This window comes from Cornus florida, unplaced genomic scaffold (genome assembly GCF_030987335.1).
Source record: "Cornus florida cultivar Cherokee Brave unplaced genomic scaffold, ASM3098733v1 CherokeeBrave_3.0.0_Hap2_Chr02, whole genome shotgun sequence".
NCBI classification, from domain to species: domain Eukaryota; kingdom Viridiplantae; phylum Streptophyta; class Magnoliopsida; order Cornales; family Cornaceae; genus Cornus; species Cornus florida.
Window position 1 is genome coordinate 88,043,410 of NW_026775572.1, and position 15,255 is coordinate 88,058,664.

The 15,255-nt window shown below is 37.9% G+C and overlaps 1 protein-coding gene across 1 annotated transcript; it reads left to right on the plus strand.

Moving 5' to 3' along the window:
- Positions 1-14,209: 14,209 nt before the first annotated feature.
- On the plus strand, positions 14,210-14,909 carry LOC132296515 (uncharacterized). Its single transcript, XM_059794708.1, has 2 exons — positions 14,210-14,538; positions 14,648-14,909. The coding sequence occupies exons 1-2, from the start codon at positions 14,210-14,212 to the stop codon at positions 14,907-14,909; spliced, it is 591 nt and encodes a 196-aa protein (XP_059650691.1).
- The last annotated feature ends 346 nt before the right edge of the window (positions 14,910-15,255 follow it).

A 15,255-nucleotide genomic window follows, 5' to 3' on the forward strand; every position in this document is an offset into this window, starting at 1 on the left:
TAAAAACTCTCATGAGACTTCACCCGTCCACTAGGGGTAACCTAGGGGTTTAAAAGACTTGTTGCATATGCTAAATGCAATCATGTTCCCTACGAAAGTGGTGCTATCATTTTATCGCTTTCTAGTTCATAGTTATTTAGTTGTTTATTCCTCTATTTTTCTTGTAGTTTATTGCTAGGGACTAACAATATCTAAGTTTGGGGGTGTGATGAGTGTTTAAATGTGACACATTTTAGCACCCAAGCTAGGATATTTTAGTCCATTCATCTATCTTACTTTCATGTCTTAAGTACTTATTTGTGTTATTGCTTATTTTAGGTGAATGAAGTTCAAACAGGCAAATAAGAGCCATTTAGCCCAATTTTGGAGCTAATGAGCAAAGTTGGAAAAAAGCCAAGAAAATTGTCGCTGAGGAAGTTCAATCAATCGAAGCTCCCCTTCGATCGATCGAAGTTAGGTGGTGCCATCTCAGCCAAGTGGATAAGGCCAAAGAAGATATTTTCGAGCCACGTCACCTTCAATCGATCGAAGTTAAGTGTTTAATCGATCGAAGATGTTCGATCGATCAAAGTGCCTGCTAGCAGTGTGCTGTCTAAATCCCGAGCATGCCGATTTCTACCTAATTTGTATAGCTGCGAATTTTCTCCAATCATAGGCTATTTTTCTAACTTAGAGGCTACTCAAAAGAGGAACGTAATGAATTAATTGAAGATATTATCATTTTATCTTGTAATATTCATAGAGTCGATATTTTTACATAGTTTTCTCTCTAGAACTAGTTTGGGAAGAAAGTAAGGATGAAGATGATGATGCCAACCTCCAAGCTAGCCCTTAAGGGTTCCTTGACCACTATGATAAGTGGATAAATCCTTCACTTGGGGCTAAAGATAGCCCCTAATTTTGCTTCCTAGACCTAGTCTTTTGTACATTGTTGGGGATTTTAGTTGTAATAAATGTTTTGATCTTGAATAAATATATATCTTGTGGTTTATACTTGATGTGTATGGATTAATGCTTTCAATTGATCATTTATTTCTATCCATATGTTTATGTATGATAGAATGGATGTTCATGTTCCTTTCTCTACATTTAATAGAATTAATGCATGTCTATGTGTATTGATGTTGTTAATCTAGTGATGGTCAAAACATAGTGCTTAATTGAGTACTCTTGTGATTTATTTGATAGTTGTAATACCCCTAATTTTAAAAAAATAGTCTTGGCATTTTAATTATTATTTTATTGCATTTTATTTGGTAATTTGGCATTTTATTTGCTAATTTGCGTATTTGTTTAATTGTTTTAATTCTGCTGATTGAATTGAATTAATTGTCTTATTTGTTATTTTTACTTGAATTAGTTGTTTTAATTGTTTAATGGTTTAATTGTCCTATTTATTTTATTTAAATGAATTAACTAATTATATTAGTTTTATTAATGACTAATTATTAAAATGTAAATAGGGCTTTATATTTTGTTTCGGTAATTAAGTTATGAGCCGACTAGTTTTGATTTTCTTTTAGTTTTTCCGTCTCTTATTATTACTAGAATTAGGGTAAACTTATTTGCCTATATAAATATGTGTATAAGTCTACCAAGGGTTTAGGAACCCTATTCACGTACTGGAGGCAGAGTGAAACTGAGAGAGACTTGAGAGGAATTCAGAGACGACGCTGTGATTTTGAACCGAAATCTCAAAGGTAAGCTTTATAACTATCTCTCGCCCTTTGACCTGTGTTCTTTACATGCCTATTACAATTCCAAGAGTGAATAAATATTAAGGTTTGCATGTATATATAGTCGATTAAAATAGTATGTGTTCACGACGTGGTATTTTGCTTGATTTTACACTATTCTTGCATAATTCTTCTTTTAATTGATGTTGGGTAATGGTTAATGGATTTAATTAGTTCTGGAACATACTGAGGCTTAGTATTAACCATTAGGAACCTTGGAACTGAGGAACGGAGTGACCCGACACCGCTGGAGCTGAAACAGATGATGGAACAAGGGAAGAGCCGGCTCCCTTTTGCAGGGAGCAGGCTCCCCTAAGCAAAGAGGCGGCTCCCCAAGGTGGGGAGCTGACTCTTCTACACTGGGAGGTGGCTCCCTAACCTAGGGAGCCAGCACCATGAGTCTAGGAGGCGGCTCCCTTGGTTAGGGAGCCGGCTCCTTGATAATTTTTGTTTTTTCAATTTTTCGGTGAGTTTTTCTCTTCTGTTGATGGATTTTAGATGTTCCAGTTCTAATGGGGAGCTATACTGGATGAGTTTATTGTTGTCCAGAGTCAAATTGAAACTCCAGAAGACAGGTTAATGGAAAAGGAAACACTTAGTGCTAATAGCTTGATCGGTGTGAAATTATTAAATAGATTTGCATACTATGTGGTTTTGGACATTTTAAATTTCTTATCTATATGATAGGAATTTTTCTGGGAATGAGCATACAATTTACTAATGTCTCATTGGTAGCAAATAGGCATGTTAAATTCTATAATCTTATTATACTTGTTAAGGATTAATTGATGATTAAATTTTAGTATTTATTTCATCAACTGTTGGACTGGTAATATAAGCATGATAGTTTGTCTATGTTTATTATGCTTACCATGGAATTAATTGATATGTACATTTATTTATGTTCTGTCAATTAGGTGAATTTTGGAGATATATTGATATTTACATATACTGTTTGTATTGTCAAGTATTGGATTTTGTGAAGTAGTATCAAATAAGCATGTTAGTTCATATATTTCTATTATGCTTATTATGGATTAGTTGATATTTATATTTTCATTTGTGTTATCAACTACTGGATGGATGGATTGTATGTACTGGTTTGGGACGGTGGCATACTAGGTGGATTAGCTCAAAAACGTTAAGTCCTACCTACTCTGGGTTTAAGGAGTGGATTAACTAATAAGTTAAGTCATATTGATTTATCGTGTCAAGGCAATGAATAGTTAAGTGGCACTGATATGGTTTCTGGATGGATTTTGATATCCCTCTGATCTGTGCTCAGACTTGATCACCCGTGGCTCTAGAATCGAGGGGTATCACAGTTGGTATCAGAGCACTCCAGGTTTAGTGTCTCTAGGTTATTTCGTATTAAGTCTTCCGTGTAGCATTTTCTCTTGATTAGAGCTTAAGTTTAGGATTCATTGTATTCCTTTACGGTCCTTGTAAATCGTATTGATGTATGCCTTTCTGTGTTAACAAAATGGTTGACGCTAAGAGAGGATGGAACATGCAATAGAATAGGCATCAGAGGAGAGCGGCACGTAGGCAGCAATATCTCATATGGCGTCAACAAATGGAGGAAGAGCAGCAATTGCCAGAGTTTCAGAATGATGATGATGGTCAGTTTCAGGAAGAGTAGGAAGAAGTTCAGTAGGTTCAAGATTAAGGAATAGGTCCAGAATATCCTCCTTATATCAATAACCACATTGCTCGGGCTATAGAAGTAGGGGTAACAGCTACACTTCAGAATCAACCACAGGTTCAGTAGGCACTGATACCAACACCGGTTGCTCTGATTGATCCTTGGGAAAAGGCTAGGAGTTCTTTCATAAAGGGGAGCCCACATGAGTTTTCAAGCTCCACTGATGTAAAAGTAGCTCACCAATGGAAGAAGGACGTTGGGCGACATCTTCGTATTGTTCAGTGCACATAAGTTCAGAAATAGATGCTTGCAATGTTCAAGCTGGTCGGAGATGCACTACAGTGGTGGGAGTCAGTTACCACCACAGATGAGAGGATTTCATTGACTTATGATTAGTTCAGTGCTCGCTTCAATGAGAAATACTTTCCTTATGCAGTTAGGATAGCTATGAAGACTGAGTTCCTTAATCTGCAGTAGGGGAACATGACAGTGGCAGAGTATGAGCAGCAGTTCACGCGCTTGTCTCTTTTTACACCAGAGGAGGTGGATACAAAGGAGAAAAAGCGTAATAGTTTCGTTAAGGGACTTATGTGGTCTATTAAGCAAGCTATTATGGGTAGTCCAGCCTACATTACCTACGCTCAGGTGGTGGACGCCGCGCTACAGCAGTATCAGTTGACCGTGGATTTCAGACAGGCTAGGGGTGAGAAGCGGGGTGACAGAGACTATGCTAATCAGTTAGCTAAGAAAAGGAATGGCAATAGACACTGACAGAATGACAAGGGTAAATTCCAGGGACAATAGTCATAGAAGAAGCACAAGGGTTGTTCAGATACTCACAGAGATGGGGCACCTATGCAGAGGCAGCAGAATGGGGGACCACGGGTAGGACAGGGTCCGACACAGGCTAACCGATAGAAGAGGCCATTTGGCACTTTCCTGGGTAATTGCTATACTTGTGGAGAGTATGGTCATACTTCCAGGCAGTATCCTAAAGCAGGACAGGGACAGAGATAGCATGTGCAGCAGGGACAGAGGGCACCTACATCTTTACTAGCTCCACAGGTTCCACGGATTTAGGGACAGACATATCCAGCATTACCGGCACCGCCACAGCCTTAGGGACAGGCACCGCAGCAGTTACATTATGATAGGGTTTTCAACTCCATACTGCAGGATATTCAGGCACCTCAGGCTGTTGAGGGTATGTTTCCTATTCATGGTTCATTGGGGCATGTTTTATTTGATACGGGTGCTACACACTCATTTGTATCTAGATCTTTTGTTGTTTTATCTGGGATAACGATGCGGGTATACAGTAGACCTCAGGGTATTTCTACACCGTTTGGCAATACTACCATTTTACATGAGAGTGATGGGCCTGTGACACTAGTTATTGGTAGACTCAAATTTCTAGCCAATCTATTAGTCCTGGACATGCACACTTATGATATGATACTTGGGATGGATTTGTTATCTCACTACCATGCCCAAGTTAATTGTTATGATAGGTCTATAGTTTTTACCATACCTGGTCAGGATATGTACGTCGTCGCTATGCCACGTTCTAACGGGGTCATTAGCACTTATTTATTCTATGTGGATGAGGAAATGAATGAGGAGATTACTATAGCATTGGATAGCATACCAATTGTACAAGACTTTTTGGATGTATTTCAGGAGATTCTAGGGTTGCCACCTAGTCGAGAGATAAACTTTGTGATTGACTTAGCTCCGAGTGCTACGCCTATTGCTATAGCACCATACAGGATGGCACCAGTGGAGATGCGAGAGCTGAGGGATCAGATTCAACAATTACTCAGCTAGGGTTTTATTTATAGGAGTATTTCACCCTAGGGAGCACCAGTTCTGTTTATGAAGAAGAAGGATGGTTCACTTCGCCTGTGCATAGATTACAGGGAGTTGAAGAAGGTTACTATTCGTAACAAGTACCCTTTGCCCAGGATTGATGATCTTTTTAATCAGTTGAAGAGAGCTACATACTTCTCTAAGATTGATCTGCGTTTTGGATATCATCAACTTCGGGTTAGGGAGTAAGATGTTCTAAGGATAGTGTTTCTCACTAGATATAGATCTTGTGAGTTTCATATCATACTGTTCAGATTAACTAACGCACCAGCAGTCTTCATGGATTTAATGAACAGAGTCTTCAGGGCTTATTTAGATCAGTTTGTCATTGTCTTCATTGATAACATTTTGATTTATTCAAAGTCGTAGTTTTCTCGGATTAGTAGGATATTATTGTAGGTTCGTTCAGGGGTTCTCAAAGATAGTGGGACTACTCACTCATCTGGCTAAAAAAGGTGTACGGTTCGTGTGGAATGAGCATTGTCAGAAAGCTTTTGATGAGCTAAAGTGCAAGTTGACTTCTGCACCGGTTCTATCTACTCCACAGAGTGGAATTGAGTATCTTGTTTACACAGATGCTTCTTTGCAAGGTCTTGGATGTGTTTTGATGGAGGAGAAGTGACTGATTGCAAAACTTAAGCCTCATGAGCTTAATTATCCAACACATGATTCGGAGTTGGCAGATGTGGTCTTTGCCTTACATATTTTGGGGCATTATCTGTCTGGAGAATCCTTCAGATTATTTAATGATCACAAGAGTCTACAGTATTTTTTCACTCAGCGGGAGCTGAATATAAGACAGCGCAGATGGTTAGAGTTTGTGAAAGACTATCATTTCTTTATATAGTAGCGTCTAGGAAAAGCGAATGTGGTGGTAGATGCACTCAGTCGCCAACCCGCTGCTAGTCTTTCTGCTGTATTCACCACTGAGTGGAATGCTGTGAAGATGGTGGATGAATTATTGGATGCTTTCATGGCTTTCATGGTAGTTACACCTTCTATTATTCACAAGGTTTTGAAAGCACAACTCACGGATCAGTAGTACATTGGCAAAATTGCAGAGATAACTTCTGTGGAGATTCCATTTTACTATGTTGGGACTGATGGAGGTTTGAGGTACAAGGGACGTTTAGTAATACTTTCCACTGATGATTTGAGAAAGGATGTGATGACTGAGACTCATTATTTTGAGTTTTTTGTTCATCCAGGAGGGGACAAGATGTATCAGGATATGAAGCGGCAGTTTTGGTGGGCATGTATGAAAAAGGATATTGCTATTTTTGTCTCTCAATGTAGTATTTGTTAGATGGTCAAGATTGATCATCAGTGGCCGCCAGGAGCTCTACAGCCACTACTTATACCGGAGTGGGAATGGGAGAACATTTCTATGGATTTCATGGAGGGATTGCCTAATTCCTTTAAGGATCACAATTCCATTTGGGTCATCGTTGATAGATCGACTAAATCAACTCATTTCTTGCCTACTCGCACTAACTTCACCTCGGAGCAGTTGGTGAGACTTTACATTTTAGAGATTGTGAAGCTGCATGGCATTCTGTTATCTATTATATCAGATAGGGATTCGAGCTTTGTGTCCGGATTTTGGAAGAGTTTTCAGCAGGCTTTGGGTATAGAGTTGCATCTTAGCACTACTTATCATCCTCAGACTGATGAACAGACTGAGAAGGTTAATCAGATCATGGAGGATATGCTTCATTCGTGTGTTCTTGATTTCAAGGGCCACTGGGATAATTATTTGCCACTTATAGAGTTTGCATATAACAATAGTTTCCAAAAGACTATTGGTGTGGCACCATTTGAGGCATTATACGGCCGACCATGTCGATCACCTGTTTGTTGGATGGAGGTTGGCAAGAGTAGATTTTTGGGTTATGAGTTCATTAAAGATACTTTTGAGAAGATTGCTCTTATTAGGGATCGCATGCGCACTGCCCAGAATAGGCAGAAGAGTTATGCAGATCATTGTACTTGTGCATTGGAGTTTCCGGTTGGGGATCAGGTTCTACTCAAAGTGTCGCCTATGAAGGGCGTCATGTGCTTTGGGAAGAAAGGGAAGTTGTCACTGCGGTTTATCGGTCCATTCATGGTTCCGGATCGCGTTGGAGCTGTAGCTTATCGGTTGGCACTTCCGGATAATTTAGATCATGTGCATAATGTGTTCCATGTGTCTATGTTGCGGAAATTTCTGCGAGATAAAGATCAGTATCAGCATATCAATGTTGGGGAGATTGAGTTGCAACCGGATGCAACATATTTGGAGCCACCATGTCGTATTGTTGACTGTCGAGATCAAATTCTTCGTAATAAGGTTATCCCTTTAGTACGTGTTCAGTGGAGTCACCACAATGAGGCTGAGTTTACTTGGGAACAGGAGAATGTAATTCGCTCGCAGTTTCCTGAAATATTAGAAGAAGGTAAGAGCAAATTCAGAGGACGAAATTCATTTTGTTAAGGGAGAAAAATGTAATACCCCTAATTTTAAAAGGATAGTCTCGGCATTTTAATTATTGTTTTATTGCATTTTATTTGGTTATTTGGCATTTTATTTGCTAATTTGCTTATTTGTTTAATTGTTTTAATTGTGGTGATTTGATTGAATTAATTGTCTTATTTGGTTTTTTTACTTTAATTAGTTGTTTTAATTGTTTAATGGTTTAATTGTCTTATTTATTTTATTTAAATGAATTAATAGATTATATTAGTTTTATTAATGATTAATTATTAAAATGTAATTAGGGTTTTATATTCTGTTTAGGTAATTAAGTTATGAACCGACTAGTTTTGATTTTCTTTTAGTTTTTTCGTCTCTTATTATGACTAGAATTAGGGTAAACTTATTTGCCTATATAAATACGTGTATAAGTCTGCCAAGGGTTTGGGAACCCTATTCACGTATTGGAGGCAGAGTGAAACCAAGAGAGACTTGAGAGGAATTCAGAGATGACGCTGAGATTTTGAATCGAAATCTCACAGGCAAGTTTTATAACTATCTCTCTCCCTTTGACTTGTTTTCTTTACATGCCTATTACAATTCCAAGAGTGAATAAATATTAAGGTTTGCATGTATATATAGTCGATTAAAATAGTATGTGTTCACGACGTGGTATTTTGCTTGATTTTACACTATTCTTGCATAATTCTTCTTTTAATTGATGTTGGGTAATGGTTAATGGATTTAATTAGTTCTGGAACACACTGAGGCTTAGTATTAACCATTAGGAACCTTGGAATGGAGGAACGGAGTAACCGGACACCGCCGGAGTTGAAACAGATGATGGAATAGGGGAAAAGCCAGCACCCTTTTGAAAGGAGTAGGCTCCCCTAAGTAAAGAGGCGGCTCCCCAAGGTGGGGAGCCAGCTCTACTACATGGGGAGGTGGCTCCCTAACCTAGGGAGCCGGCTCCATGAGTCTAGGAGGCGGCTCCCTTGGTTTGGGAGCCGGCTCCTTGATAATTTTTGTTTTTTCAATTTTTCGGTGAGTTTTTCTCTTCTGTTGATAGATTTTAGATGTTTCAGTTCTAATGGGGAGCTATACTAGATGAGTTTATTGTTGTCCAGAGTCAAATTGAAACTCCAGAAGACAGGTTAATGGACAAGGAAACACTTAGTGTTAATAGCTTGATCGTTATGAAATTATTAAATAAATTTGCATACTATGTGGTTTTGGCCATTTTAAATTTCTTATCTATATGATAGGAATTTTTTTGGGAATGAGTATACAATTTAGTAATGTCTCATTGGTAGCAAATAGGCATGTTAAAATCTATAATCTTATTATGCTTGTTAAGGATTAATTGGTGATTAAATTTTAGTATTTATTTCATTAACTATTGAACTAGTAATAGAAGCATGATAGTTTGCCAATGTTTATTATGCTTGCCATGAATTAATTGATGAGTATATTTATTTATGTTCTGTCAATTAGGTGAATTTTGGAGATATATTGATATTTACATATATTGTTTGTATTGTCAAGTATTGGATTATGTGAAGTAGTATCAAATAAGCATGTTAGTTCATATATTTCTATTATACTTATTATGGATTAGTTGATATTTATATTATCATTTGTGTTATCAACTACTGGATCGATGAATTGTATGCACCGGTATGGGATGGTGGCATACTAGGGGGATTAGCTCAAAAACGCTAAGTCCTACCTCCTCTAGGTTTGAGGAGTGGATTAACTATTAAGTTAAGTCCGATTGATTTATCATGTCTAGGCAATGAAAAGTTGAGCGGCACTGATATGGTTTTTGGATGGATTTTAAATATGTAAAATTATGGTACCTCGATATAAGCATGAGTCTCAGGATCGACGGTTAGGGAGCGTATATGCATTGGGATGCATGGCTGGCTATGATAGTTGGAGGTGTACCCTGTTAGGTCTAAGTACTCATGCCCACTTTAAGTGTGTTTTGCACGTTGCCTACTAGTTAGGTTGAGATCGGTCTGTAGTCCAGTGAGAGTCCTTTAGTGTGGATATATATATATATATATATATATATATATATATATATATATACGGACTTTATAGTTATTGTTGAATTGCTTAGGATGTACTTGCGTATCGGATCTCTGTTTGGATTGTAGTAGTATAGAACTTGCGCATGGGTCTGACCCACTCTTATTTTTCAGGTATCAAGCGGTTCCAGTAGTAAAATGTGATCTACCTGAGCAGAGACAGTCACTCATTCTTCCGATTATGCAGGACTGCTTCTTATATTTCAGTTTTTATCTTTTGGATTTTATTTTAGTGATTTATATTTCAGTTGGGATTTTTATTAGGGGTCCACTAGAGATGGATTCCCTAGTTGTTTAGTGATTGGAGGATATTTATGGAGGTTTTGGTTATTGGATTTTATATCATTTAAATTTTATGGATTATATTTTAGAGTTCTTTTAGCTTTTATTATTTATTCATTAAATTCTTTTTGTATTCCGTGTTCAATTACATATTAATTGTTTGATATCCCTCGGATTTGTGCTCGGACTTGATCACCCGTGGCTCTAGAATTGAGGGGTATCACAATAGTTCACACTTGTTTCTTGATGGATTGTGCCACACCTTTAGTTTAATTAGTTTAATTTTCATGTCTCTAGCCTAAATGTAGTGTAATTGCTTTAAATTATTAAATAGGTGGACAATCCATTCTTATTTTTTGATGTTCCATACTTATGAATGCAAAGAGTACATGTCTCTAGAATATTGTGTGTGCTCTAATTGTGGTTGAATTGAATGGTTATTGGTCTCATTTGATAGGTTGTGCTATTCACTAGATTGACTAGACAGTCTATGCTTATTTGTCATCCATGTTTAGTTTTCAATTAGTGACACACACACACACATTTTACAACTTAAGTGTCACAATTGCTAGTGTCTAGTGAAGTGAAGCTTAGTGGTGAACTTTAAACTCCAAGTCCTCTCTCTCATTTAATTTCCCTCTAATTTCTAGATTGTCATTTGCATATTTTAATTGAACTCTAGTTTAATCAAATCACCCCATCTTTGATCATTCGACCTACTACTCTATAATTGGTTCCAAAGCATGACCCTTTTCCCTTAGGACGATCCCTACTCACTCTTGCTATGTTTTTAGTGAAAAGGGTAGTGACATTCTAGAAATTTAAACTTGGCCACACTTTTTAGCTTGTTGCAATACGGCTCAGACCACCTAGGTAGCTCAACCATTCTAGGGTCTCTCCCTAGTTCCCTCTAGATCATATTAACGCCACGAACCACTAGGCACCTCCTAGGCATCCGTGTATTCGCAAACCACTTTTCAAAAATAATTTTCCCAAAATAATTTTTATTTACTTTTAAAACAACTTTTTCCCTTTTTTCCTCCCAATGACATGCATGAATGCCTCATGCCATATACAATCATGACATTATACAAATTTCAATATTTTAAAATTATTCACAACAATATAACTTGCCTTTATAGAATTCCAGGAATAAATCACATCATGCTTTCATGTAACAAATCGATCACAGTCAACGTAGTAAATATATTTCATGTTTTGAAACAAAATAATTTCAACAATTTACACTCATACAATGCAACAATAATTTTCTAATTTAGCATGTTTCATACATCATTCTAGGAAACATGTAATTTCAGCCACATAGAACACAATTAAACACAAAACCCTCAAGACCATAAACAAATTTTTAAATATAAGCATACTTAGAATCAATTTTAAAGAGGGAAATTCACTAAAATCAAAGAAATTGTGTATTAGACTACCCTTACCTTAATTAGAAGAAAAAGGCCCAAAATTTGAAATCCAAAAGGTGGCCAAATTTAACTTTGAACGTAGGCCTCGACGCGCTCATCAACTTTGCCTTAAGTGGCATCAACTTTGCCTTACGTGGCCAAGTCAATATCTCAAAAGTGTGGAAGAGATCTAAGCTCAAAATGGAAAGAAAATGAAAAAGAAAAATGATGAAATAAAGGGGAAAAAGAAACTACCGAGAGAGAGAAAAAAATGTGGTCTGGTAATGGCCACTAAGTCATTGTAATGACTTCTAATAGAAGCGAGTCCCACGGCCAGAAAATATCTTAATAACATAACTTATATATATATATATATATACACACACACACACAAACCAAATAACAACCACAAATAAACATGCATCCACATACTTACACATCAAATAATAATGCATGAAATGTAATGAATCCGTAACACAGTCCCCATGCTCATTGAGTTCGGTAGTGGGTCCCACTTGGACCTTCCGGCCCGAAAAACGTAAAAATACTGAAATGATAACTAATGCATTTTCAAGAGTGCTGAACTCAAGGAAATGCCTCAACTAACTTTTACACATACCTGGCACACCCTATGGTGTCCGGAACGTAAAACGAGATAAGGCGAAATGACCCTAAAAAATCAAGAAAATCCAAGAAAATGAAAAATGACGAAAATCGGAAACATTACAATCGGCATTGCCCCACAATCCACAACTCGTCTCCGATTATCCGGAAATGAACATATATCATAGAGTATCGTTGCCGCCTCTTTCTTTTCACGACCATTTTCGTCCTGAAGAAGTGAAACTAGAGCTCTCATGGCATATGGATATGCCCCAATTATGGCTTTGTTCACTTCCACAACTACCAAACTAGTCAACATCGTTGCCACCACCGCTCTACAATCAGGGGACCCGCTGTGTAAGGCGCCAACAATACGGCCAATTGCCCCTTCCGCCACTAAGCCCACCTTGTTGTCGTCATCCAAACTCAGATTCAACAGAAAATCTGCTCACTTGACCAGCTTACTCGTCTTTGCAAGCGTGACTCCGCTCTTCGTCGGCGGTTGACTGAATCAGGTGCCGTGTGGGCTGTTCTCAACTATGTTGATTAGATTAAAGTAATGCAATACAGATGACTCTCAAATAATCTTTTGCGGTGCCGATTGAGGCACCATCGACCTCTGTTGACACTCACACCATCACTACCACATAGACCCAAATCATCATCAATAATAATAAAAACCCAGACTCCACCGACTAGATTACATTCGAATCCCGACCTTTAAGTGATGGGGGTATTTTACCAGAGAATAAGAAGAAGATTGTGTCAGACACACAATGCCTGAACTGAAATCCTTGCTGGTGGTTGTATGGCGTCGATCGATAGTGAAAGATGGGGAACTGTCAAGCGGCGGAGGCTGCGATGGTGACGAATTGCTCTCTAAAAGCCTCATATGAAGGCATCGTCCTCTACGAAGACAACGGTGTGCTGTTACTCGTTAGAAAATCCATCGCAATTCCGGTCATCCTCTCCATCTTCGACAACTCCATTCTCATTCCTCGAACTCTGGTTGGGGTTTGGGTTCGGTTTTGGGTGGGCTTCGGTGTCTACTGGATGGGGTTTTAGGTTTTTATGGTTTGAAGTTTGGGTTTGGGTTTGGGTGGGGTTAGTGGTGATAGAGGTGTTGGGTGGGGGTGGTGGTGGTGATGATGGATGGGACTGAAGTTCATTAATTTTTTGCCTTGGCTTTGGGTGGGGGTGGGGGTGAGGGGTGATTTTGGGTAATGGATGGTGGTGATGGCGGTTTTGGGTGGGGGTGGTGGTGTATGGCGGTGGTGATGGAGGTTATGTGGTGTATGGGTTGAAGAACCCCCAAAATGCAGGACTCGGGATGATGATGGTCTGAGGAGGAGGAAGAAGAGGAGAGGAAAAAGAAGGCCATGCCATGTGGAAAAATAAAGAGGTAGTTTGGTCACAAAAAAAGTTAATAGAAGGTCAAAGGGTAGCATAGTCATTTAACACCTCAAAAATATTATGACTCATTAAAAATTGACATTTGGGTGAAATGTTAAACTACTAATTCAAATATAAGTGATATCTAAAATCAAAATGCTAATAGAAGTAAAAAATGACCTAACTTCAGGGGTCTGAGTGTAATTTACTCAAAACAAAATGATAAAAGATATACATTGAAAAAAAAAAAAAAAATCAAATTCCATTTAATTTCATCTGTGTTGCATTTCAAATTCAAATAAATTTGTTTATTTCTAACTCCACAATCAAATTTTAATCCAATTGAAGGTAGTTCGCCGCCCCGACTGTCCAAGTAAAAAAAAAAAAAAAAAAATTAAAAATTACTTGAATTGAAGGTAGTTCGTAGTTTCTCGGAGAGTAAAAAAAATCTAGAAAATGTATACCAAAATAAATTGGTTCTACTACCTTGGAGGCTAGAGTGAACTTTTCAGTTCAATGAAAACCCTCCGATCATCAAACTTTGTAATTTATTAATACATTTTTATGGGACTATTTTTTCAATTTGAGAGTCTAAATTTAACTGATCCATTAAGTATTAATTGTTCAAGACCATCTAATAATTTCTCTTTTTTCTTTTCAATAAGTAACGTTATTTTTTTTTTAGGTTTTTTCTAGGGTGAGAATCATTTCCACCCGAAGCCATGGAAAGGCGTACAAGAAGGCGCAGAACTGAAAGTGTGTGGACAACCCTTTCAACCAATTGCAATTGCAATGAAGAAGAAGAAAAACAAAGCTGTGTTGTTGATCTTCCATTCTCCATCGTTGTTGATATTCTTTCGGGGCTTCCAATCAGGACTCTCTTGAAATGCAGGAGCGTTTGTAAAACCTGGCAACACTCAATCTTGGGAGACCCTTATTTTGCGAGAGACGTCATTGTCAACAATATTGTGATTCCGGTTGAAGGATCTCTCTATTTGCTTGAGCTCGGAGAGGACTCCAATTATGTTCATCGACCTCACTGGCCAATTAGGTTCTTCCTATGGCTTGTTGTGTTTGAGGGATCCCATTTTGGGAGAATGCGTTGTCCTTCCCAAAATAAAGGCAAATTCCTATTGAATGGCTTACATATTTGGATTTAGTCCAACTACAGGGCGCTGCAAAGTCTTAAGATTTAGTTATCCCAATCATTACTCGAATGTGGTTGAGGTTTATACTCTTGGAACTGATACATGGAGATATGTTGGGGAGGCACCATCGCCAACACATGGAATTGAGTGGTGTGATGTCACTCTAAATGGGGCTGTTCATTGGATTGATCTGGGGTTTACAAATATCTATTCGTTTGATATTGATGAAGAGCACTCCATTCTATCCCAACTCTTCCTGAATGGAGTAACATAAACAGCTATGAGCATCCGATGACATTGGTGGTGTTAAGAAATTGTCCCTGTATGTATCAAAATTTCCACCCTTATCTTAATATGTGGTTCATGAGAGATTACGGAGTAGCTGAGTCTTGCAATAAAGTCAGTATTTTGATAACCTCAATTCCACCTGAGGTGTGTGATTCGTGTCACATGAATCTTTTCCCAGTCACACTTTGGAGAGATGGAGAGATCTTGCTTTCATGTGATGATGATTATCTTCTAGTTTCGTATAATCACAAAAACAAGAGTTTTACTACACTCAAGGTTTATTACCCAAAAGCAAAGGTTAAAGGTAGATTAGGGTTTAATGCACTTACCTA